Source organism: Lingula anatina, chromosome 4 (genome assembly GCF_051362555.1).
Source record: "Lingula anatina isolate TDL-2025a chromosome 4, LinAna3.0, whole genome shotgun sequence".
NCBI classification, from domain to species: Eukaryota; Metazoa; Brachiopoda; class Lingulata; order Lingulida; family Lingulidae; genus Lingula; species Lingula anatina.
Genome location: NC_141770.1, coordinates 8,675,022 through 8,702,406, shown reverse-complemented (window position 1 = coordinate 8,702,406; position 27,385 = coordinate 8,675,022). Strand labels below are relative to the sequence as shown.

Sequence of the window (27,385 nt, the reverse complement as noted above, 5' to 3'; positions counted from 1 at the left end):
ATCTCAAACCATTGCCAAAATTACTATTTGTAGACTGGTTTTTGAATCATAAAATTAATTTGAAAATAAAATTATTCCCAAGTACAAGCCACTCTCATGTGAAGATGGATGGGAGACATAGACTGGTGAATTTTACTTGTAACTGTGATAAGCATAAATTTAAAACTCTAAAACAGGTGCACAGATAGTATTTTTCTCAACATTTTTGGATGAGTATACCTTGCTGACAAAGTGAAAATTCCACAAATATTAATCTAAGACTTTTTAATTAATCTTTTTTAAGGTCTTATGAACAATATATGCCTTTGAGATCAACATAACTACATGTATTTGCTGAGAACTAGAAGTTTAATTTTTTATTTAATATTCAATATTCACATTTACCAATTCGCTGTGTTTAAGGACCACTTCTATTTTGTCCACAGCCAGGAATTCCTTGACTCCTAGTGCCAAAAGAAACTTCTTCCATTGTTGCCTGTTCGAAGTGGTCTGTTTGGATGACAAGGCAGAAAGGTCTAGGTAGGCACTACTGACGATGTTCCAGACAGAGTCTGTAAGGAGAAAAATTCTTTGAACAAAACACAATTTACAAAACTTATTATAAAAAACAACATTTAAAAAGGGAACTGACCTGTAGCAGCTGAAGGGTTACAGCAGACTTTGTCTATCTGGTTCAGAACATATTGACTATTCCTACATCAAATGATTGCCCATACATGTACCACCCTTACAAAATGAAAATTTTGCAGCTGCTATATTGTGGCAAAATTGCTGCAAATTTGTTGCAAACTTTTAATTTGCAGGGTTTTGCGAGAAAAAAATTTATTGCTGCTAATTTGCAACAAACCTGCCATAACAACTTAAGTTTGCAGCAGGTTTGCAAGAAAAGTCTTCGTGTTTCGGCAAATTTCCAGCAAATTAGCTGCAAATTTGCAAGAACATATTTTATGTCTCCTCCATCTCAGTGTACCACAAACTTTTTATGGTCTCATTCATAGCAAGAAAGAAGGCAACAAGGAGTATTGATTGTTTGTGATTTGGCCAAACAAGGCCGCTTTTATTATATAACCCCTCTATCCTGATCGTTTTAACAATAATAACAATGTAGCAAATTGTTGCCTGTATTAAATGTTATGGCCTTAGGGATAAAAATTATATATCAAATATTCAATAAGACTCATCATCCTAAAAATTATGATGCGACGAGTCAGCAAAAGTTATTATTTACCAACAATTTTGCACAAATTTCATTTGTGGGGTTGCCTTGGGCTGCCTCATTTTCCTATGACTTTTATCCTTTTATGTCACATAATGTAAGAGAGTTTAAGCTTGTACATACTAATGTTTGCATGTGCGTGCATGCACATGTGCGTGCAGTCTCGATCAACCTACTGTTCTTTCCGATTCAAGATGCTCTTACCTGGAAACATGCTGGGAAGATCAAACATGCTGAGATATTCCCTGGAAAGCTGTACTGTTGTGTCTTGTGGGTTGACAAAATGACCGTTGGTCAGTTGAACTTGAATGACCCTCCTCACTTCCAGCATGTTCAAAGACTGCTTGTCACTGGTCCACTGTTCTTTGATCAGTTGAACATAGGCCAACAGCAAATCAGTTGACTTCTCCTATAGATATTGTAGTGATACAAAAGAATAATATTTGCTTATTTCTTTCAGAAACAGAGTAAAAACATTTCAATTTTTCTACTCAGTATGTGGATGAATGGATGAATGGCTGGTAACCAGACATAAATAAAGTAAATAGAGGAATAAATGGCCATTCACTAATACACTTTACTTTTAATGAAATGAAATTAAGAAAAAGTTCATCAAAACAACTTAAATAATCCTCCTTCACACTGTGAATAAATAAACTTAAAGATAAGGTTTAGGCCAAAACAAAAATCAAACAACAACAACAATGCTAAATCAACTTCATTATTTCACTCACTTTCCATTTCCCAGAGGCAAAGCATGGAAGGACATGTTTTTTGATAACATCCTCCGAACTGATGTGTTTGACACCCATGTTTTCTAGCATCCTCTTAACCGAAGAGTTCTGGACACCGTCCAGTGACCTCAGGACATCTGGATGGACAGTAGGGATGTCCTGCTCTAGAACTGTCAATGCTGCTTGCATGGAGGCACCTGGAAAGGGATCAGTTTTTAAAAAATAATTATGTCATAAATAAAGTTAGTTTATTTTTCAAACATGTTTTAATAAGATTTGTAAATGAACGAGGATAATATTAGTCTCCTTACATGTTGTAATCAAGACAAACATTACTACATTAATTTTTTCATACCAAAAAATTAAGAAAAAAAGTAAAAACAAACAACTTCAGTCCAAACTGTCACAATGTCTAAACTTAAGCTGGTGTGAGAATTACATTTTATCTTTTTTAAAGACTTAAAAAGAATTATCTATAACTTCGCGGATGGAACAAACATTCAAAAACACAGTAAATAAATAAATGAATAAATAAATAAATAAAATATCCACTGAAATAGCCTAAACATCTGATTCATATAATTATACACATACTGGCACTCTTCCCTGTCGGAGACCTTTTGGCAGCTGAGAAAAACACAGTATTCTCTGAGAGAGCAACAACTGATCCATTCACCAATGGAATTATGGGTAGGGAGAGGATGGTCTCCATGGTGTCATGGTCATCTGCTGGCGTTTTTTCAAGATGGTGGTAGAGGCAGGCAAGCCAGAGAGCAGAATCCAGAATAGTCAATTCTTAAATGAAAAACAGAAAGCAACTGTTACACTTCAGGTCTTGTCTTTCTTTCACTAAAGACATATCAAACAAACAAAAACAGTTGTATTTGTCTATATTTAATGTAACTATTACATTTTTTTATTCTGAGAATTTTTGTACATTTTATTTCAGAATAACTTCTTAATAAATTTTTTAATACTTATGTTCAATGCAACATGTTAAATGCAAAACTATGGTATATAAAAACTAGAGGATCAGAGAGGCGATACCGCCTCCGAATATTGTACCACCAGCTGGAGTAAGCACGATCGTATAGACCCCCCCACACACAAAAAAGGGACACCACCACCAGTCTTGTGCTTGACAAGCTGTAAAAAATGCAATCAACAAGAATTCTCAAAATATGCAAAAAAATATATATAACTAAAAATGGTACAATCAAGGTTCAGTTCATAGTAAGGTAGGTCAAAGGTCAATTTCAAGGTCACAGTAAATTTCCAGTATATGACTTCCTATTCAAGTTCAATAGTAACTGTGGACCTATCTCTGCCAGTTTTGGAGATAAAAGGGAATGAAAATTTGCAAAGTTCAATTCATGATGAAAAGTAGGTCAAAGGTCAATTTTAAGGTCACAGTAAATTGCCTTGTATGACTTTCTATTCAAATTCAATAGTAACTATGGGCCTATCTCTGCCAGTTTTGAAAATAAAAGCATTAAAAAGTTGCAAAGTTCAGTTTATGGTGTAAAGTAGGTAAAAGGTCAATTTCAAGGTCAGAGTAAGATTACAACTATATGACTTCCTATTCAACTTTAATAGTAACTATGGACATATCTCTGCCAGGTTTGGAGGTAAAAGGGAAAGAAATTAGCAAAGTTCAGTTCATGGTGATAAGTAGGTCAAAGGTCAATTTAAAGGTCACAGCAAATTGCCTCTAATGACTTCTATTCAAATTCAATAGTTACTATGGGCATATTTTTGACAGTTTTGGAAATAAAAGGGAACCAACATTTGCAATGTTAAGTTCATGGTAAAAAGTAGGTCAAAGGTCAATTATAAGGTCACAGTAAATTGCCTCTAATGACTTCATATTCAAATTCAATAATAACTATGGACATATCATTGTCAGTCTTGGAGATAAAAGGGAACCAAAATTTAGATTGCCAGTATATGACTTCCTATACAAGTTCAATAGTAACTATTGATCTCTCTCTGCTAGTTTTGTAGATAAAATGGAACAAAATTTGCAAAGTTCAGTTCATGGTTAAAAGTAGGTCAAAGGTCAATTTTAAGGTCACAATTAGATTGCCAGTATATGACTTCCTATTCAAATTCAATAGTAACTAAGGATGTATCTTTGCCAGTTTTGGAGATAAAAGGGAACCAAAATTTGCAAAGTTAAGTTCATGGTAAAAAGTAGGTCAAAGGTCAATTTAAAGGTCACAGCAAATTGCCTCTAATGACTTCTATTCAAATTCAATAGTTACTATGGGCATATTTTTGACAGTTTTGGAAATAAAAGGGAACCAACATTTGCAATGTTAAGTTCATGGTAAAAAGTAGGTCAAAGGTCAATTATAAGGTCACAGTAAATTGCCTCTAATGACTTCATATTCAAATTCAATAATAACTATGGACATATCATTGTCAGTCTTGGAGATAAAAGGGAACCAAAATTTAGATTGCCAGTATATGACTTCCTATACAAGTTCAATAGTAACTATTGATCTCTCTCTGCTAGTTTTGTAGATAAAATGGAACAAAATTTGCAAAGTTCAGTTCATGGTTAAAAGTAGGTCAAAGGTCAATTTTAAGGTCACAATTAGATTGCCAGTATATGACTTCCTATTCAAATTCAATAGTAACTATGGATGTATCTTTGCCAGTTTTGGAGATAAAAGGGAACCAAAATTTGCAAAGTTAAGTTCATGGTAAAAAGTAGGTCAAAGGTCAATTTTAAGGTCACAGTAAATTGCCTCTAATGACTTTTTATTCAAATTCAAAAGTAACTATGGGCGTATCTCTGCCAGTTTTGAAAATAAAAGCATTAAAAAATTGCAAAGTTCAGTTTATGGTGTAAAGAAGGTCAAGGGTCAATTTCAAGGTCACATTTAGATTGCCAGTATATAACTTCCTATTCAAATTCAATAGTAACTATGGGTGTATCTTTGCCAGTTTTGGAGATAAAAGGGAACCAAAATTTGCAAAGTTAAGTTCATGGTAAAAAGTAGGTCAAAGGTCAATTTTAAGGTCACAGTAAATGACTTTAATGACTTCATATTCAAATTCAATAATAACAATGGACATATCACTGCCATTCTTGCAGATAAAAGGGAACCAAAATTTGGGAAGTTCAATTCATGATAAAAAGTAGGTCAAAGGTCAATTTCAAGGTCACATTTAGATTGCCAGTATATGACTTACTATTCAAGTTCAATAGTAACTATGGACCTATCTCTGCTAGTTTTGTAGATAAAAGGGAACAAAATTTGCAAAGGTCAATTCATGATGAAAAGTAGGTCAAATGTAAATTTCAAGGTCACATTTAGATTGCCAGTATATGACTTCCTATTCAAGTTCAATTGTAACTATGGACCTATCTCTGCTAGTTTTGGAGATAAAAGGGAGCAAAATTTTCAAAGTTCAGTTCATGGTTAAAAGTAGGTCAAAGGTCAATTTTAAGGTCACAGTATCTTGCCTCTAATGACTTTCTATTCAAATCCAATAGAAACTAGAGGATCAGAGAGGCGATACCGCCTCCGAATATTGTACCACCAGCTGGAGCAAGCGCATTCATATAGACCCCCACATACACAAAATAAGGGACACAGCCACCAGTTTTGTGCTTGACAAGCTGTAAAAATGCAATCAACAAGAATTTTTAAACTTTTTCAAAAAATATATATGGTACAATCAAATTTAAGTTCTTCGTAAGATAGGTCAAGGGTCAATTTCAAGGTCACAGTAAATTGCCAGTATATGACTTCCTATTCAAGTTCAAGAGTAACTATGGACCTATCTCTGCCAGTTTTGGAGATAAAAGGGAAGAAAAATTTGCAAAGTTCAGTTCATGGTGAAAATTAGGTCAAAGGTCAATTTTAAGGTCACATTTAGATTGCCAGTATATGACTTCCTATTCAAGTTCAATAGTAACTATGGACCTATCTCTGCCAGTTTTGGAGATAAAAGAAAAGTAAAATTTGCAAAATTCAGTTCATGGTGTAAAGTAGGTCAAAGGTCAATTTTAAGGTCACATTTAGATTGCCAGTATATGACTTCCTATTCAAGTTCAATAGTAACTATGGACCTATCTCTGCCAGTTTTGGAGATAAAAGGAAAGCAAAATTTGCAAAGTTCAATTCATGGTGAAAAGTAGGTCAAAGGTCAATTTTAAGGTCACATATAGATTGCCAGTATATGACTTCCTATTCAAGTTCAATAGTAACTACGGACCTATCTCTGCCAGTTTTGGAGATAAAAGGAAAGCAAAATTTGCAAAGTTCAATTCATGGTGAAAAGTAGGTCAAAGGTCAATTTTAAGGTCACATATAGATTGCCAGTATATGACTTCCTATTCAAGTTCAATAGTAACTACGGACCTATCTCTGCCAGTTTTGGAGATAAAAGGAAAGCAAAATTTGCAAAGTTCAATTCATGGTGAAAAGTAGGTCAAAGGTCAATTTCAAGATCACATTTAGATTGCCAGTATATGACTTTCTATTCAAGTTCAATAGTAACTACGGACCTATCTCTGCCAGTTTTGGAGATAAAAGAAAAGCAAAATTTGCAAAATTCAGTTCATGGTGTAAAGTAGGTCAAAGGTCAATTTTAAGGTCACATTTAGATTGCCAGTATATGACTTCCTATTCAAGTTCAATAGTAACTATGGACCTATCTCTGCCAGTTTTGGAGATAAAAGGGAAGAAAAATTTGCAAAGTTCAGTTCATGGTGAAAAGTAGGTCAAAGGTCAATTTTAAGGTCACATATAGATTGCCAGTAAATGACTTCCTATTCAAGTTCAATAGTAACTACGGACCTATCTCTGCCAGTTTTGGAGATAAAAGGAAAGCAAAATTTGCAAAGTTCAATTCATGGTGAAAAGTAGGTCAAAGGTCAATTTTAAGGTCACATATAGATTGCCAGTATATGACTTCCTATTCAAGTTCAATAGTAACTACGGACCTATCTCTGCCAGTTTTGGAGATAAAAGGAAAGCAAAATTTGCAAAGTTCAATTCATGGTGAAAAGTAGGTCAAAGGTCAATTTCAAGGTCACATTTAGATTGCCAGTATATGACTTTCTATTCAAGTTCAATACTAACTATGGACCTATCTCAGCCAGTTTTGGAGATAAAAGGGAAGCAAAATTTGCAAAGTTCAATTCATGGTGAAAAGTAGGTCAAAGGTCAATTTTAAGGTCACATATAGATTGCCAGTATATGACTTCCTATTCAAGTTCAATAGTAACTACGGACCTATCTCTGCCAGTTTTGGAGATAAAAGGAAAGCAAAATTTGCAAAGTTCAATTCATGGTGAAAAGTAGGTCAAAGGTCAATTTTAAGATCACATTTTGATTGCCAGTATATGACTTCCTATTCAAGTTCAATAGTAACTATGGACCTATCTCTGCCAGTTTTGGAGATAAAAGGGAAGCAAAATTTGCAAAGTTCAGTTCATGGTGAAAAGAAGGTCAAAGGTCAATTTCAAGGTCACATTTAGATTGCCAGTGTATGACTTCCTATTCAAGTTCAATAGAAACTATGGACCTATCTCTGCCAGTTTTGGAGATAAAAGGGAAGCAAAATTTGCAAAGTTCAGTTCATGGTGAACAGTAGGTCAAAGGTCAATTTCAAGGTCACAGTAAGATTGCCAGTATATGACTTCCTATTCAACTTCAATAGTAACTATGGACCTATCTCTGCCAGTTTTGGAGATATAAGGGACTAAATGTTATAATTTTGGAGTTACCATAATGTGCCTTAAATTTCGTACAGAAAAAATTAATTTAAACAAAGAAAATGTCATTTTGGTCAAAATTCTTGAAATAGGAGGTGCTCTGAAGTTTCAGAAGTTCAAATTTGATGAAATAATGTCATTTTTGAACACAAGTTGTCTGCTTTGCCAAGCCTTATGTTTTATTTTTCCAGAGTTCAAAATTTATTATCCATTACCGTACTGCACATTTTGCTTTTACCACCAATATAACTCGAAAACCGTATGGAATACAAAAAAAACGAGACCACTTCCAGTGTTGGGCTTTACATGCTCTACAAAATGCAAAAAAGAATGGGTCTCTAGCAATAACGGTTCCCGAATTAGAGACAGTTTTCAGTTTCGGTATCTTATGGCCGCTTCTCCCGTGAAAATGCACCGATTGACCCCAAATTCATGGAGATGAAAGATCACCTGAAGGGTAACACTTTCCAATAATATTATTGGTTAAGTCTGTGTAGTGTCTGAATAACAGGGCAAAAAAAATTTTTTTCGTAAAAAATTTCATTTTTTTGAAAATTTTGGCCCATTTGACCTTGAAGTAAAGGTCAAAGGTCAAATCCAAGGGTATATTTGAAATCTACACATATGACTTTTGGAAAGCCGTCTATAGAAATTTTTCCCATAACTCCTTCCGTAGGGTAGATAATTAGCATTTAATTTTGCCATTTTTAGACAAGGGTGCATTGTAATGAGTGCCACACCCAGACCCCAATACCGACAAAGCCCAAATTTTACGTGGAACGAGTTGAGATTATAGGTGACCTAAATCCATGAGATGGGTACGGGGGCCCTTACCGTCTAGGAGGAGAAGCGGTAACGGTAGCCGTCCGGCGGAGCCGGCGGAACGATCCGGACGGGACCGAAACCATGTGTACCGCCAGCGCTAACGCTGGTGGTACAACTATGGACCTATCTCTGCCAGGTTGAAAATAAAAGCATTAAAAAGTTGCAAAGTTCAGTTTATGGTGTAAAGTAGGTCAAAGGTCAATTTCAAGGTCACAATTAGATTGCCAGTATATGACTTCCTATTCAAGTTCAGTAGTAACAATGGACCTATCTCTGCCAGTTTTGGAGATAAAAGGGAACCAAAATTTGCAAAGTTCAATTCATGATGAAAAGTAGGTCAAAGGTCAATTTCAAGGTCACATTTAGATTGCCAGTATATGACTTCCTACTAACTTCAATAGTAACTATGGACCTATCTCTGCCAGTTTTGGAGATATAAGGGACTAAATGTTTTAATTTGTAGTTACAATAATGTGCCATAAATTTCCTACAGAAAAAATTAATTAAAATAAAGAAAAGGTCATTTTGGTCAAAATTCTTGAAATGGGAGGTGCTCTGAAGTTCCAGATGTTCAAATTTGATAAAATAATGTCATTTTTGACCTCAAGTTGTCTGCCTCGCCAAGCCTTATGTTTTATTTTTCCAGGGTTCAAAATTTATTATCCATTACCGTACTGCACATTTTGCTTTCACCACCAATATGTACTTTTTGATACAGCATAACTCAAAAACGTATGGAATACAAAAAAACAGAGACCACCACTAGTGTTGGGCTTTACATGCATTCTCTAGCATTAACGGTTCCCGAATTAGAGACAGTTTTCAGTTTCAGTATCTTATGACCGCTACTCCAGTGAAAATGCACCAATTGACCCTAAATTCACGCAGATGAAAGATGACCCGAAGGGTAACACTTTCCAATAATATTATTGGTTAAGTCTGTGTGGTGTCTGAATAACAGCGCAAATTTTTTTTTTTTCGTAAAAAAATTTGTTTTTTAGAAAATTTTGGCCCATTTGACCTTGAAATAAAGGTCAAAGGTCAAATCCAAGGGTATATTTGAAATCTACACATATGACTTTTGGAAAGCCGTTTGTAGAAATTTTTCCCATAATTTCTTCCGTAGGGTAAATAATTAGCATTTAATTTTGCCATTTTTGGACAAGGGTGCATTGCAATGAGTGCCACACCTAGACCCCAATACCGACAAAGCCCAAATTTTACGTGGTTTGAGTTGAGATTATAGGTGACCTAAATCCAAGAGATGGATATCGAGGCCCTTACCGTCTAGGAGGAGAAGCGCTAACGCTGGTGGTACAATAAAGTTCTAAAATATCCAGCTTTCTATACCGTTGTCACTAGCATATGTTGGAGTTAATTTGTCGCCTTGAAGCCAAAACACCAGGCTAAGAAATTTCTCTAAATATTACGCGCACACACACACACACACACACACACACACACACACACACACAAGGCAGGCTCAAAAGCAGAGAATCAGTTACCTCTCCCAGAATTAAGCTGATCATTTAGGACACCCCTCAGGACCTCCACCACCTCCTTCACCTCAATGGTGCAAACCCCTAAGTTTTTCAACAGTTCAGAGGATACTGACTTCTGCACGGCTTGATCCAGGTAATATCTGCCCAGATATTTCTGCAGGTGTTCTGGTGTCACAATCTCTACTGTGCCCTTGTGTTCACACATCACAATCTCTGTCGGTGTTTTCCACTCTGTACCTACATTTTGAAAACACAATTAGAAGTATTTTTGTGAAATCTAAAGCAATTGAGTGCATCCACACACACCCACACACTCACACCCACACACAAGTGCACCCACACACACACACACACACAAGTGCATCCACACACACATGCACCCACACCCACCCACCCACCCACACACACACACACACACACACACACAAGTGCATCCACACACACACACACATGCATCCACACACACGTACCTTCCTCTTTTCTCACAGGGAGGCAGGGCATTTTCCGTAAGTGCTGCAGAATTTGTCTGGCCACTGGCTGGAAGAAGTCATACAGCCTCCCCTCTTCAGGGACATGCTTCAGGAAGGCCACAACTGCACTGATCTTGTCAAACTCGGGGTGTTTCTAAAAACAGATACATGTAGCAACTATATTAAAGGTTCAAGCAACACACATGCACAAACACAAAAAATAAGAACATACTTAGTAGATGTAGATTTGGGAAAACAATTAAATAAAACTCATACACCCAAATGTATGAAAGACATAATTATACATACATTTCCACACATGCACTCATATACCAGTACATTTTAATGTTAAAACACTAAATGTTTAAATGTTTGGAGTTTGGGGACAGCTCAGAGTACTCTTGACAAGTGACACAATGCTGCCTGTGCCACCCTGACACTAATGAACACGTCCGATGGCGCATCAACATATTTCAAGAGTGATAATTTTCTACTAAGACCCCATTCTCACACCTAGATTGATCTAACAGGATGGGCCCATCTCCGTGGGGTTTCTTGCTAAATTGCACTCAGCTTAAGCAGCTCTGATGTCTGGCATGCCTACTGAAGCTGTTATGGGGTAATTTACTATCGTTTAGCAGCTTCAGTAGACGTGCCAGACATCTAAGCTACTTCAGCTGAAAGTAATTTAGAAAGAATCCATTCAGAGATGGGTCGCTCTTGGTAGATCGATGTACACTATAGCTAATAAGTCCCCGGTCACTTTAATAGCACACGCTGTCTACGTCAGACGCGCTAATGCGCACGTCCCCGACAGTGTTAATGATAGGGGGATTACGATGGACAGCGCATGTTGCTCACAGCAGTAGGCACTGCCGCCGAAGTTAAACCGGTAATTAAGTCTTTAACTTGACTAAACATGTTTTGCTTTGTAACTTGCGTCCTTCAGTCTTGCTGTTGCGGAAGCGCCGGGGGGACATATCTCCACCTTGCCGATATTTATCCCGACTCTCGACTTTAAAAGTATTATTGGTTTTGATTTTATCAAAGTCTTATTATATCAGAAAACCTGCATATTTTCATACGTTAAGAGAATTATAGAAACTGTAGAAAAAGCTACTCGTACATCAGGGATAAAAAACAACACCTTGCAGCACTATTACCTATTATTCATCACCAGAAGTTACTGTTTCACTTTTTTCTCCCAAATTACAAAGTCTGATGACAACTGAAAGCCTTTAGCCATACTTCAGGGCAGTGGGAGATAGTCTGGATTTGATTAAATGTAATAAAAGTATATTTTGAAGAATTTTCCCAGCCTTCGGCAATTTCCGCAAAGCTTCGGCATGCGCGGCAATACAGATCTGTCGATATTTACATGCGTGAACAATAGAATTGGTGGAACAACGGTTAACGTCGTTAAGACGTCTGCAACCTACCAGACGGGAGTTCGTGTCCGTGTCGGCACTTTTGAAGATTTTGAAATTGTCATTATTATAAATATCTATTAATATATAAAACATTCGTGGCTAATTGTTTTTGCAACGGAAAGCACAGTAGGAAGGTTTGTTGTTATTGTTAAAGTTATTATTACTGGGGACATAAATTAGTATGCTAATCTCTTACCATGGTATAATGATTGATACGATGGGTATCAAATAGTTTTCCTTTGATATAAACAACAAAAGAGCGGCCTTCCAAATATCTTTGCTGAATGTTTATAACGTAGGTACTATTATGTGCAAAAATATTGATACATGACGCAAACGACATTTACTAATTTTGGTAATATCAATTTTAATTAAAATTAAATTAAATTGAAATTAAAATTAAAATTTGTCTAAACGTGCATATTACCATTCACCTTGTTTAAAGGATTCGCAACACTTTACATTCTAATACATTTTGCCAATTTTCATGTTTGCTAGTTTATTTTGATTTGAGAGAAAGCGAGAGAAGACCCTCTACTAGGGCCGCAAATTAATTATGAGTATTTTTCTTCAGTGCAAGAGACTGTGTAATGAAAAATCAATCTGTAACTCTGGTATAGGGTGGCCTTGTGTGTGTAATAATATACAAGTAGGGGCAGGGGTACAGTTTTATAGTACAAATAGTCATTTTATACATCTTATTGATCTCATCGTCGGGTCATTGTTTACAATAGCGCTTTGTCGCTGTGCGTACCTTTTTGCATTTGAGTTAGACTCAGTCAGTAACAGCTGGTGATTTTGTCTTTTTTGCGTTTCATTGACAATATTTTGGTCACCTAAGTAGGGAAATGTGGCTCTTTGTTTTGAAATGACATTTCCATTGTTCCTTTGAACATGCAAAAGTCAACACACTTACGTCAACATACTTACTTTGTAATACCAACCCAGGGGAAGAAACAAAAGCCTCATAAGGTGTCGTCATTCACACTGTAAAAGGTGTTAATGTCATGCTTCTATTGTTTGCCCATGAATCATTATGACAAATTTGTAGGGTTGCCAGATCACTGGCGCTTCATTCAATTCTCTATATCTGCCCTGCAGCCTGGGATGAGTGATACTTGACTGACCTTTGTTTACATCTGGAGATTTTCTTTATAATTCGATCAGTGTGCATAAATTATGATATTTTCCATCAGGAAAAATACGTGATAATGTTACGATTCTTATTTTACGGATACATAATTACAAAAATTAATTCCTGATTTAATACCCCCTATTTCAGCGCCTATTCCTGGCTGCGTTAATTATGGGGGGGGGTTGGAAAGTAATCCGTTAGAACGCAGGAGTGATGATTGCTACTCTTACCAACGGTGCATCACCGATCAACTAATCTCAGCCACCTGAACCAGAATCACCAACAAAAGACAAATTGGACTACATCTGCCTTCTTGTTGAGACATCTTATGTAAAAAAGGCGATAACGGTCAAAACATACGTGCTTCGTGGTTTATTAAATGTTCATCGTATTTTTTCGTTCGTTATTCTTATGAGTTAAGCAGCTTCACCTCCGTGACACCCTTTTTATTTATTTAAACCATTGTTAGATAAACCATGGGTTTCACTCCAGATTTCACGATCGAGCAGCTGATCATGAGGAGAGTGTAGCATGCTATAGTAAACTACCCCAAATATATATACAACACCTCCAGGGTTTCACGATCGAGCAAGTGATCATGAGGAGAGAGTGTAGCAGAGAACTTCATTAATGGTCGTCATAATTGGTGGTTGCCTTGGGAAAATAAGTTACATGATTACATAATACAGATACATAATAACATAAGATTAATACTAAAATTTTCCCTGATACAAAAACCCCTATTTGAGCGCTTATTCCTGACTGCGTTAATTACGGGTGATTAGAAAGTAATCTATGAGGACGCAGGAGCGATGATCGCTACTCTTACCAACGGTAAATCACCGAATTACTTGACTCCGCTACTTCGAGCAAAACCACACACCACCAAAAGACAAATTAGACCACGTTCGTCCTCTTATTAAAACAAAGAATGTAAAAATGTGATGTCGGTCAAAGAAGAGGCCTAGACTACGTGCTTCATGGTTTATTAGATAGGCCTATTCATTGGATTTTTTTATTTCATTATTATAGCTTCACCTCGCGAGACCCTTTTTTATATATTTAAAACACAGCACCCCACTGGTTTCGCGATCATGAAGAAAGGGAGTGTAGCAAAGAACCTCATTAATGGGCGTAATAATAGGTGGTTGCATTGTAGGCCTAACCTTGTTCATTTTAATCGACAGACTAAGCTAGAAGAAAGAAAAGATTATTATCGCCTCTCTTTACTTAGGAACAATAAGGATGGCTAGTGGCAGCATTTATAAGTTCTTTTATTTAGAAACTTTCCGATCCTTTGTCTGGGACTGCGTCCAAAAACGGCGATAACGACAGAGACGTCCTCGAACATTTTGGACTCAGTGCAAATAAAAAAAATCCGTTAAGAAGTAGCCTTTAAATGTCCTGGCAAATAATTTTGCGATGGCTCAGAGAGTTCTAAAATGAATGACAAGCAACGACATTAGGGTTAATAATAGACTAAAAACTATCAGAGTGTAGGCCTGTCTTACTTCATTTCTAAGGCCATCTTGTGATACGAGTCATGCTACACTACAAAAGAGGGGGTAGCAGTGGATGATTTAATACAGGGATACCATCGATAGTATATCAATAGAAAATCGCAATCCTCAAATGTTTTTTAATTCATTAAATATAAACGGTCTTTTCTCGTACAATGGGTCTGGTATAGTTGTATTGGCCTATCAGTTGGAAACACGTGGTTCGTCTACAATTGCAAATGGCGGAGGTGCCGTGGTAGTTATTGTCGTAAAATTAGCTGGATACGGTGCACGTGAGAAAATTATTCATTAAATTTAGTTTTCGAGCGTCAGCTTAATCTGGTAAAATGCGAGACGAAAAAAATGATAGATAGAGCCTTATGACCCACTGTAGAATGATGCCGAATAATACATCAATGACGTAGTTTATCGGCAGATAAACGTGTTTCCATTCTCGGCTGACTGAGTAAAGGTTTGAGAGAGCATTTAAAGAAGAGGCGGTCGAACCAATAGTGAGTAGGAAGTGTGCTGCAATCAAGACGAACAATACCGATCATAAGTGGACAGCTAATAACCCCTAATTAACCCCGGGTTACGCGCTGCTGTGTTGACTCCTTGCTGGGAAGGGGTAGCGGCCTCCTACTGCTGTGCGTAATCAAACATTGTCTTCTAACATGTGGCTACACGACGGTTGCATTGTATTAATAAAGTAATACCTATTCATAAGGAAGGGGGCGGATGGTAATCTTACGAGAATTAAATCAGTTATCGCTCATACGCGTACCAATAGTCGTGTTTTTTTTTAGCTATACGGAAGGTATGGGATAGGGTCTTTGTTTGTGACAGCTTTTGATCTCTACATTGACACTAACTTGGAAACAGTCCAGTGAGTCCACAAAAAGTTCTGGCAAATGACTTCTCAACCACTGGTTCCATTGTCTGTCCTGCAAAATGTCCTGTCTGGAAGCTGGGATTTCAAAATCACCTACAATACACAAAGATCACAGTGTAGAGTGACAAAAATCTATGTGGCTCAATAATCAAGTGAATATAATCTTTGATGCAGCAAAAAATGTTAAAGGAATTGCCAAAAGAGAAAAATATATGAATAAAATAAAAACAGGTGTTTCAAAATAATAAGGAAAAATATAAATATAATGGATATAATTCACATCGTGGACGCCAAACTCAACCTCACCATTTCTGTGTGTGAGAGAGAGAGAGAGAGAGAGAGAGAGAGAGAGAGAGAGAGAGTCGAACATGATCTTACCCTGGACTACAAATTTGAATCCAAAGCATCTCAGGGGTAGAAAAGCAAATACATCTTGTTTTGGAGGCTAAAGAAAGCATGTGCATATATATAGTGATTAATAACAGGTTATTTAAAAAAAACATTAAAGTTTCACTACATGTTCAATTAAATAACTTTAATTACCTTTAACACTGATGCCAGATTTACTTCAAAATGAAAGGATGGGAAATAATTGTGGGTTTAATCTTTTCAATACCTAGTTAGGAAATTTACTCAATATCAAATTAATTCAAATTATCTATGTCCTATTGCTGAGTATCACTTGCCTCGCCTTGAGATGTTTTTCCATCTGTCTGCAATGGGAAAGCTAAAGCAAGCTCTGTGCTTTCTACACTTGGGTTGAGCTAGATTATAAAATACAACATTATTTTATTATCATATAATACATTTGTACTTAATTATTTTAATTAAACAACAACTTATTCACATACTGAATTTAGTTGATATATAAAGTCAGGGGGAAACTGCAAGATTTTAATAATATTGTAATTTTACTGTTACAGTAATGTTCGATTTCCTGACCATCATGGACAATCTTCCTATTTTGATAGAAATGAAAGTATTAAATATCCACATGCATACCAGTATTTATCATTTCAATATCCAAAACTAGTTACTATATATTTATACTTTTGTTTACTGTGTTAGCTCATGCTTTTCCTTGCTTGCATGTGAGCAAGTATGTGTGCAAATGCGTGCGTATACAACTGTTTGCATATGTATGGGAGTGCATATGCATGTGTGCATGCATGCATTCACCTCTTCTGGGACAGGCAGCATCTTCTTATGAAGCAACCATCTCTCAGTTTTCTTAGAGGTTTGGATTTCTATCACACCATTGCCTAGATCACGTCTCTGCATCACCTCAGTTTCCTTATTCACCTGTTGAAACATTAAAATTATTTACTTTACTGCAACCGAAATGAAAAATTAACACAATTTAAAAAAAATAATAATAATATGCCATTGTGTGATGAAGCTGCCCATTTGGCCAGTTTGTCCACATGCATTTTAACCAACTTTCAGGTAAAATTGCATTACCTTCAGCAGATATTCTACATGTAGGAAAAACTTGACATGGACATAATCATGTTCAAGTTGGTATAAAATGTGTGAATTCAGCATCTGTCCTCGTGCCATATATTTCCCTGTCCTGTTATTCAAAGCTATATGTCATCAGCTGGTATAATAATAATAATAATAATAATAATAATAATAATAATAATAATAATAATAATAATCTTTACCTTGTTTATTACTATCAGCCTCTTTAGCCTGTTCAGAAACAAGAGCAGGGAGGGGTGGACATCGTGAAAGCTGGATGTCAAGGAGCGATTCTTCAATTTCTCTTGCTCTGTCTGCGTTTTCAGTGGCAGCGTTATCTTGGTGGTCCACCTGTATGAAAAAAAATTGGTTATTTTTTTATTCATCAAATTGAATGTAATTCCAAGTAGTGTAAACTCTTTGAAATTGAATAGCACCTTTCCCCTATCGGTTTTTAAAAACATGTAAAAAAAATTATTTTTAAAGCAATAATAACTCTTCCTTTGAGATTCAAAAATCCGCATGAAATGCATTGTAAACAACGCATGGAAATATATTCTATTGTATTTTACCACTAAAACGGCCGTTATTGTAGGAAAACTAAAATCTGTGCTTGTCAATAGGGCTTTCGATCCCTTTTTTTCCGGTCGACAAGTGCATTCGTTGCTAATGACGTAATGGTGTCACGCGGATTCTCGCGTTCATTCGAGACCAAAATAACATGGCGGGAAACCCTCAGACGTAAGTTGCGAGTTTTTGTACAGTGCGTCGGATAACGAAAAGCCCAGAATGGCACACATTGTGGATATAAATGCATTTTTTAACAAAAAGACGAATATATCTCATGAATCTTATATAGTGTTGTTGTTGTCTGCTTTTCCCGCGGTTTTAAGTAGGTCACCAGTGACTTTGCAGTGTCAGAGAGAGCTCCGTCAGTTAAAATCTCTTAAGAGATTTTAACAAAAAACCGTACGGTTAGGAAAAAAACCCTGGATTAACTTTGAATGCAGGAATGGGGTCGTTGGCCATTGGTAAGTACGGAAAAATTGCCGTTTTTTCCAGGAAAATCCAATTTTTGGCCAAAACGAAGAGTTATTATGACTTTAACATAGTTTTACATTATCAACTAGCAAATCACAGCATATCCCAAAGGGTTAAAACTGCCAATGATATCACAACTCCTGAGAAAAATTAAAAACATGAATAATGAAAAAGCATTATACTAATTTCATGCACCAATGCATTATCACAGATTGACAGGCACACAGTTTTGCAGGAACATACATTCACACATACATAGATACAAAATAGCTCCCAGCATTGCTTGTTTGTTTGCTTCCTTTTGGCGTGGGATCCAAGAATATAATAAAAACACAGACTTTTTGTTGTTCATTATCAATCTAATCAAATATCATAAACATCACCTTTCATCACTAAGGTCAACTAAAACCTTAGACTTCTTTTTCGACTTCTTTCCCCCTGCCAAGGTCACATAAAATGACTCGTGAGGTCTCTCTCTGTCTTCCTCTGACACCCAGTGAGGCAGGATATATCCAGTTGGTCCACTGTTGGCATCAAAGCGGATACAGTATCCGTTGGAGACAATTTCTGGGGTGTTGGTAACTATAAACACTGACTTGAAGCCTATGCCTTTTTGACCTTGAATATTGAACCATTTTTTGTGTAATATAATATGAAGAAAATTCTTGTACTTTTTGACATCTAAAAAATGAGATGAATGATGTAAATTGTTAACACCATATTGATTTATGATGATTGATATTTTACACAGTTTTACTTTGGTTTTTGGTTTTAATAATATTATTATTCTCCTCCCCCAACAATAATAATTAATTATACAGTATACAGAAATTATAGTGTATTATTTTATAAAGAAATTCTTGTACGTTTTTACATCTAAAAATAAATTAGATGATATAAATTGTTAACACAATGTGATTTGTACTGATTATTACACAATCTGTCTTTAGTTTTTAGTTATAATACTAAAGAGATACCCCCCCCCCTCCCAAAAAAAAAGTATCTCTTATTTACCAATATATCCTTGCTTATGCTTTCCTTTTGTGGACTGCCCAACATCACAAATGGCTCTAATATTCCTCTCAGAAAACCCCTTCTCATTGTTGTACAGGGTGATGCAGTCCTCCTCCACCACAAAGACCAGCTCTGGACACTCACTGGACCCTGCCTCTGACCACTGGGCAGTGGGGTAGTCATTGTCATCTGCATTCTGGAAGGGAGATTTGGATCAAATTGTGGGTCTCCGTTATCTGTATTCTTATATTATTCTAGGTATTGTTGTTGTATTGTAAGTTATTGTAACAGTTATCATCTATTTTTATTTATTTATTTATTTATTTTGGTATACCTATTTTTCTTGTTTTTTTTCTTTTTTGGTATAAGTGTTGTATAATACAATATTATATATTATCTATTCGGTATTGATAAAACAGTTATTTTACAAATCTGACTCAATGATTCAACAGAAGTATGTTTTCCAGTATGGTTATAATAACTTTTTACATGGTAAATCACTGCCATTAAATATAATAATTGTTTAATTCAGGTGATCCTAGAGAGTAGAGTACTATAAGTTGCTATAAGTAACTGGCTCGCGCTGCCAGTAATTACGCGGCGGGATATTCAGGGCACAGACCGTGATCATAAGATACCACGAATAGAAAATAGATTTTTAGAAAATAGACATTCCATGTGAACGAAGCCTTAATTTTGAAAAAAAATCTTTTCCTGTACAAGACAAATATACCTTACCTGTATCAATTCCAGCACAAAATGGGTGTCTTTGTTATACAGCTCTTGAGACAGCTTGTCCAGGCTGCGTCCCACCAATTCATTCAGTCCTTGGGCCAGCTTCTGCCCCTTCTCATCCAATTCAAGACCAATTCCAAACTTCTCCAGACGGATATCCTGAATGACATTGAAACACTTTGTTTCTTTTTCACTACAAGCCTCATCCTTTGTCTCCAAGGTTTGTGTTGGTTCTACACTGGAGGCGTCACTTACATCATGGGTGTTGTTGCTGTCAACACATTCAGTATTTTCCATCAAAATCTCTTGCTGATTGTCAACTGCTGGTTCTGACAGGAGTCTCTCTGCAGTTTCTGAAACTAAAATTTTCACGTGATCAATTTTTGCATTCATTACTTACTGCACAATGTTATAAATTCTAGCTTTACAATCTGATAATAATAGTCATCAAATTTCTTTAAAAAGGCGTACCTAGCGGGTCTACATTCTACTAGTAATCAGTCTGGGATGATTTGGAAAATGGTATTTTCTACAGTACATTTTGCACCTTATTGTTTATTTTATAATATGTATTTCCAGCTAGCATCAATTAAAATACTCTCTAAGACAAGTTATTTTTAATAATTTTTGCTGCTTCAGGACATTAACTCACCCACTTCCATTTGTTCCTGTTTGGGTTTTACATCACTAGGTAATTCTTCCTCACTTTCCTCGTCAGAGAATTCCTAGTGAAAACAAAACACCAAATCTGGATAAAAAAACAACTGGGTTAAAATATCTTTCTTCACTTCTACCAAATGAAAAATAAAGGAAAACACAAGCCCAATCTGACAGTGTGTTAAGGCCTAAAGTCAAACAGTACTCAAACCTGTGTGAAAGAATCGTCCATTGGGTCGGCACTGCTTTTCATCTGGGCCCACAGACTCTCTGTCCATTCAGAGATCCCCAGGGACAGCCCCAAGCTTTCCAGGCACAGCTTGTCCTCTATACATCGGCTCACCTTGAGGAGCAATTGGTAGGCTTTGGCCTTGCCTACAGTATTACCCAGGGGTTCCAAAAATACCTGACAGTGTAAAAGATTCAAGTTCAATGAAAAGAAAATGAGTTGAGGTTAGACAAAAACAGCCAGAAAACTGCATGGTCTACATGTAGCTCATTTGTTTCATCTGGTGATCAGATTAAATATTAGTTTAATTTTATATATTTGACTTTAAGTGTACTTTAGACAAAAACTGTCCCAGATGGGTGCAAACTTGTGAGTTGTTTTTTTTTCAGGTGAGGTTTTTTCCAAGCAAGGCATTTGGGAGACAAGTTTATCGTTGAGACAATCATCAATTCAGTGGCAAAATGGCATAATGTTTTTGTGAATTAAGGGAGGAGTGAAACTTCGTTCCCACTGGTGCAAGTGAGTCACATACCTGTCTGGCTACAGCTTTACAGATCCTCTTAGGCAATTTTGTCAAGCAATCTAAAGTAAGCCTAGCTTGCACATCTTCTGCTGTTTCTGCCTCTTGTAACCCAGAGTGAATTTGTCCAATGCTGCCCTTTCCTGCCATTGAGTGCAGAACTGTTGTCACATGATTGGCCAAAAGAGCTAGAGGTGCATTTTTTAACCCACCATCTCTAAGGAAAATGGAAACCAAATGCCCTGCTGCATCTCTTGTGTTTCCTTGTTCAAGGGCCAGTTTGAATTGCTTATCTGAGGTTGTCATGGTAATACGCAACAGAATGCCTGGTGCCATCTCAACGCAGTACAAGTCACTGATGTCTTTAACTGAAGAGAAAATAGGCAAACTACCAATGGATCATGCAATTCATGATCATGTAGCAAAACACTTATAGACTGACTTTGTGTTTTGGTCACCCAATTTCAATAATTGTGTGAATTTATATATGAAGTTACATCTGAAACAGACATTTATTTAACAGATTTCTAACATTAAAAAATTACTGACATGTAAGTTAATTATAAAACTGTGTATTCTTTCATCCTATTAATTCTTGAGTTTCACAGCACTTGCAAAACAAAGTTTAACACAAAGTTATCATTTTAATGACCAATGTTTCCAACACAATCTTTGTCACTTAAACTTATGAAAAAAAAAACACAAACTTATCATCATATTAACTGACCAATATTCCCAGCGCAGTCTTTGCTATGCTTCTCAATGAAAGTCTTCAGCGGTCCAAATTGTGGCTCGAAGATGACCTCCCAGTGTGACCAAGTGGACAGGTCAGCCAGCAGAGGGGCACTGGTCAGACACTCCAAGGCCTCCTCGATGGTCTTGTGGTGAGAGCCGCTATTCCTGTATGAAAACACAGAGTAGTGAAGATTTTTTTGTGATCTTAAAGGTAGAAGTGAAACACAGATGAATGATGTCATGGGCAGATTAAGGCCATCTTCTGGATCTTCTGGAAGACAGTCAGAATTTTTCAAGTTTACATTGACAGGCATCTAATTTTTATGGCGGTAGATGGTCAAAAATTGAGGATGGATCAAAAATCAAAAAAGACAATTGGAAAGACACTCAGAAAATATCTCTGTAGCTGCCCCTGGATATGCATTAAGAAAACATATGCTTCAATTAAACTAATTTTATCAGATATGGCTTACTTTATTATTTGCTATTACCTGCTGAGTAATTTATACAGGTGTGACAGGTGGGGGATTAAGAAAATGTTGTAGCAATCACAGCCTTATGTGAAACACCAAATATACAAAATGTCCAAAGTCAAATACTGAGTGTTACTGATATCACTATCATCGTGTAAACAAAAACCAAGTTTGTAACCCCCTGTTCCTGTATGAAGTCACAGAGTAGCGAGTAGAGATATTTGCTGACTTAAAGGTGGGAGTGAAATACACATGACATATAATCAAATCTATTTTACTTAATTATATAATAGTGGATAATTTAATTACTAATTACTACCTGTAAGGTAATTTATACAGGTATCACAACTCAGATATTAATAAGTTGCTATTATAATAACTGTTATAGTTACAGTAGTCCAAATTGAAAGGCATAATGTACAATATGTCAAAATCGAATACAGGTAGCACTATCACTGTGTAAACAAAATCTAAGTTTATCACCCTCTGCACCCATTTCTGTGTTTAAATTCAATGAATCAATAATAACAGACCACAAGGTCACGGGAAATCAAATATTTCACATCAGCCCAAGGCAATTATAAATTATACTTTTTAATCCAAATTTATATATATATTAAACCTAACCAATGTTACATTCAAAATATCTTCAAAACGTACTTACAGTAAGCAAGAAAAAAGAGGGTCTAGAAATAAAAACCATTCTCTGGCTCTATACTTATTCTCACATATAAGAGAGGAAACACTTCCAAAAGTAAAAAAAAAAACAAGGCAGCAAGGATGTCAAATGTACAGACAAAAAGCAGACAATAACAATGCACAAAACAGGCTACTGTCAATTCTGATGCAAAAGTACATTATGCTTAACTGCAAATTCAACATCAAATTTTAATTATGCTCAACAGGTAATACCAATGTAAGTGAAATGTGTAACAAGCGTAAGGCTTCAGGCCCATGGGAGTTTAAGTTCACACTTTGAAAATGCCAGAATGAGAAAAATGAAAATTTCACATAAAACTGCTTAAATTCAATAATAAATGATAACCCATTTGAGCTGGCTTTCTAATTTGAACTGCATGCCAATCCTACAAATCATACTTGTAAGTTGAAAATAATAATAAGTAACATAGTTTTCTTTTCATAATGTTTGTAGTAGCAGTGCAAAAAGATTTTTGTCAATTTTGATGTAACATTACATAATAAATTACAGAATAATTATCACCAATTTTTGATTATTGACTATAAATAGCATGGACATGTAGAAAATTTGATTACCATTTGGCTTCATGTCCATGGGAGCTTCGAGTCCCACAATGAATATGCCAACATGATAAAAATGAATATTTCACTAAAATGTATAACTTCCAGAAAAAGAAGCCAATTAGACTGCTTTTCCAACTCAGGCTGCATTTTAGTCCTTTGTTTCTTTTTTGAAAGTTTGACAATCATAAGTAACATGGTTTTCCCATAATGGTCATCATGGCAGCAGCACCAAAAATTGTGTTTTCTTCTATTTTAATGCAATATTACATAATGCTTAACAGCATAATGACCATCAGTTTTTAATAATAAAAGATCCGTATCGTGGATTTTCAGAAAATATGATTAGCATGGGTCTTCAAGCTCGTGGAGGTTCTAAGTCACACCTTGAAAATGCCAATATGTGAAAAATTAAATTTTCACAAAAAACTGATTAACTGCCAGAAAAATTTACCAAATAGTCTGCATTGCCCACTGAAGCTTTATTTAAGTCCCATGTTTCTTCCTGTAAGTTTGAGAACAGTAAGTGACATGGTTTTCCTTAAATGGTCATCATGGGAGCAGTGTCCAAAATAGGGGTGTCTTCAAATTTTGATGCACTATTACATAATGTTTAACAGGATAATTACCATCAATTTTTAATAATAAAATATTAGCATCATGGATATTCAGAAAATGTTCCTAGCAAAGGTCTTTAGGCCAAAGGAACTTCAAAGTCACACCTTGAAAATGCCAAAATGTAGACAAGACAGCACTGTCCTGAAATGTGTTTTTTTTTCCATTTTTAACAATTTTTTAACATATAACAAAATTAACAACATATGATCAACTAAGAAAATTGATGAGATGGGAAAAATACCAATAGAACAGTGTTTAATGTCCAATTTCCTCCATTCTGAGTTTCTGAACATAGTCAATGAATGAATCTGACAAACTGCAATGATATGAGTTTATTTCCATTTTTGAAACACTATTATACAATACATGATAACATGTTTACCATCATTTTTACATAATCAACTAACAATGTTGTAAAGATGCAGGAAATGTCAAAAAAACACTTTTACGAATCTTATTAGTTAAATAATGAGACTGTTAACATGCCTAAGAATTGAATCTGAGGAAATGTGAAAAAACAGCATAACTTATAAAATAATGGCCCGATTATGCTGATTTTCGAACTTGACCTACGTTTTAGTAAGATTGATTACCACTGTGAGTTTCATGACAACAGGTCTATTGGTTTTCCTTGAAATGTGTTAACAGTGTTGCACATATGCTGAAAAGTGAAAAAAACAGCATAACTACTAAAATAGTGGCCCGATCATGCCGATTTTCGAACTTGATCTGCGTTTTAGTAAGATTGATTACTCCTGTGAGTTTCATGACAACAGGCCTATCGGTTTTCCTTGAAATGTGTTAACAGTGTTGCATATATGCTAAAAAGTGAAAACACAGCATAAATACTACAATAATTGCCCAAACATGCCGATTTTCGAACTTGACCTGCATTTTATGAATATTCATCAGCTCTGTAAATATAAAGCCAAAAAGTAAAACTGTCTTCCACTTATCGTGTTAACGATGAAAGTGCACGGCGACGGCGACGGCGACGGCGACAGGGACGGCGACAGGGACGGCGACGACAGACGCAGGTGATGGCAATATGTACAGACACATCTGTGTCTGTACATAAAAAAAGGGTCTCACTTTTAACAAAGTTCTTACCCCTGGCTGACCACAGAAGCAGCCTCATAGTACACCACACTGTGGGGTGTGGCACCATCTCCAGCACCTTCCACCAGCTTCTGGACAGTGCCACAGCCTAGGTCAGTGGGCTTCTTCACTTTAAACTGGTCACACAGCATATCACCAATGGTATCACTGGGCTGGAACGAAGGAATGAATGAATGAATGAATGAATGAATGAAAAAATGAGTGATGAATGAATGAATTAAAGAATGAATCGAGTGATGAATGAATGAATGAATGTATGAATGAATGAATGATTAAGTGAATGAATTAGTGAGTGAATGAATGACAACTTTATTAAGTGGAAACTTTATTTTTGGTATTAAATATCATTAAATATGTTCAGATCCATGCTTACCAGATCATTTCCACACTGCCTAATGAACTGCAGGACACTATCCTTAGTGGCTGTAAACTGCCCAGTTCCTGGCCCACCTCCTACACTGCCCATGCCGAGTTCTTCTAGCTCCTGTGATATGTACAACTTTGTTTATTGACCAGGGGCCATATTCTTGAAACTCGGTAATTACATACCTTCGAGAATACCAACTTACAAGAATGATCAGACTTATGTGAAAAGTTATAAGAATTTGTAAGTTACAACCTTTCGAGAATACGGCCCCAGCACAACATTTTGCATTCTGTATTAAAACAGTAACTGTGCTTGTCGTAAAATCAGTTAATTTTTTTCAACAATCAATCAATTTAATTTATTCTTAAGTTTCTTACAACTTTGTATAAGTTTCTTGTCTACGAATTGAGGAAATTTTACAATAGATGCTTTAAAGCAGGACCTGAGAAATTCAGGCTTTTAATTTTTTTCTAAATATAGCTCTTAATTTGAATCAACAGTTATATGCTAGTATTAATTAATCCGTACTGTTTAAGTTGCAATTGATCAGCAAGAAAATATTATAAAAACTCATTTTGATTTACAGGTAACAGTTTACCCACCTTACTGTGATGTCCCAGAAATTCTGTGAAACTACCATGACCCATGCTGTGAAAATCCTGGAAACCGAAGTGCTGTGCCAGTCTCTTTTCCATGTGGGCCATCGCCCTTAGATTCATAGCACTGGTATATGAGGACAGTGTCTGGCTTAGCTGCTTGAAAAGTACAGCTGAAAGTATTTTAAAAGTGTGATACACAGGGTTATTCCCCATATTAGCTGCAACTATAAATTCTTTCAGGTCATTAGTAAGCATACACAGATCAAAGGTGACAAAAAAACAACTTAGACCCCATTCCCAGAGATTAGATCCATCCAACTAGATCGCCCTAACTCCCTGGGGGTTCATGCTAAATAGCTGTCAGCCAAGCGGGCATGGAAGTTAATTACCCCCTTACAGCTTGTAGTAGGCGGGACAGACATTTAAGCCAGATTATCTGACAGTAATCTAGTAAGACGCCCCATGGGGATAGATTGATCTAAAATCTACGGGAATGCACCCTTAAATGTTGTAGGTGCTCAAACCAAAACCTGTAAATTAAAACAAGTTTAGCAAAAAGACAAATTTATATCAATTGGGGTATGCAATGATTCTAAAGTTTTAAAGTTTCTATTAAGCAAAAGAACACCTTCTGTTGGTCTAGTTGGCCCAGCATGCATTTCTCCCTCCATTTCTGATGCCTGACCTTCTGCTTGGCTGTCAATGTTGTCTGCTAGATGGGGGATTTCCAGATCACCAGCAGTACATAGACATAACTGGAACAATTTTCTTAAAAACAAACAGAAAATACATTTTATAAAGTTTTAAACTTCAAAGCGTCTTTTTCTAATGGTTCAGAATTTCACAGACAAAAACTAAAAACAGAAATGCATTTATTACAAAGATAATCTCGAAATAATCCTTTAAAATTACTTATCTTTTTTTTTTTTTTTTTTTTTTGAGACTGGAGGTTGAAAGTGAGAGGATTTTCAGTGCTATAATATTGCCAATGGTAGCAGGAAAATCGACTGATTAAAATACTTTAAAATCACATTGAACCTTCCGTTTCAGTAAACCATTGCAAAGGCATCATAACGTAGCTGAAATCCGACAGCATGCAAGTCTGAAGAAATTTTCA

General features: G+C 35.9%; 1 protein-coding gene across 1 annotated transcript in view; it reads right to left on the bottom strand.

The window, feature by feature from the left end:
- Nucleotides 1-27,385, bottom strand: part of LOC106168377 (uncharacterized) — a 38,723-nt gene that overhangs the window by 6,552 nt on the left and 4,786 nt on the right. Inside the window, exons 7-28 of the mRNA XM_087011280.1 lie at nt 26,897-27,036; nt 26,272-26,438; nt 25,676-25,786; nt 25,294-25,454; nt 21,825-21,997; nt 21,110-21,465; nt 20,560-20,754; nt 20,344-20,416; nt 19,695-20,050; nt 18,957-19,152; nt 18,326-18,560; nt 17,105-17,252; nt 16,617-16,739; nt 16,124-16,201; nt 15,816-15,882; nt 15,418-15,530; nt 10,482-10,635; nt 10,015-10,248; nt 2,545-2,745; nt 1,951-2,147; nt 1,421-1,625; nt 385-551 (exon numbers count right to left, since the gene is read on the bottom strand). Coding sequence (XP_086867406.1) covers nt 385-551; nt 1,421-1,625; nt 1,951-2,147; nt 2,545-2,745; nt 10,015-10,248; nt 10,482-10,635; nt 15,418-15,530; nt 15,816-15,882; nt 16,124-16,201; nt 16,617-16,739; nt 17,105-17,252; nt 18,326-18,560; nt 18,957-19,152; nt 19,695-20,050; nt 20,344-20,416; nt 20,560-20,754; nt 21,110-21,465; nt 21,825-21,997; nt 25,294-25,454; nt 25,676-25,786; nt 26,272-26,438; nt 26,897-27,036 — 3,850 coding nt within the window. The remainder of the gene's footprint in view (nt 1-384; nt 552-1,420; nt 1,626-1,950; nt 2,148-2,544; nt 2,746-10,014; nt 10,249-10,481; nt 10,636-15,417; nt 15,531-15,815; nt 15,883-16,123; nt 16,202-16,616; nt 16,740-17,104; nt 17,253-18,325; nt 18,561-18,956; nt 19,153-19,694; nt 20,051-20,343; nt 20,417-20,559; nt 20,755-21,109; nt 21,466-21,824; nt 21,998-25,293; nt 25,455-25,675; nt 25,787-26,271; nt 26,439-26,896; nt 27,037-27,385) is intronic.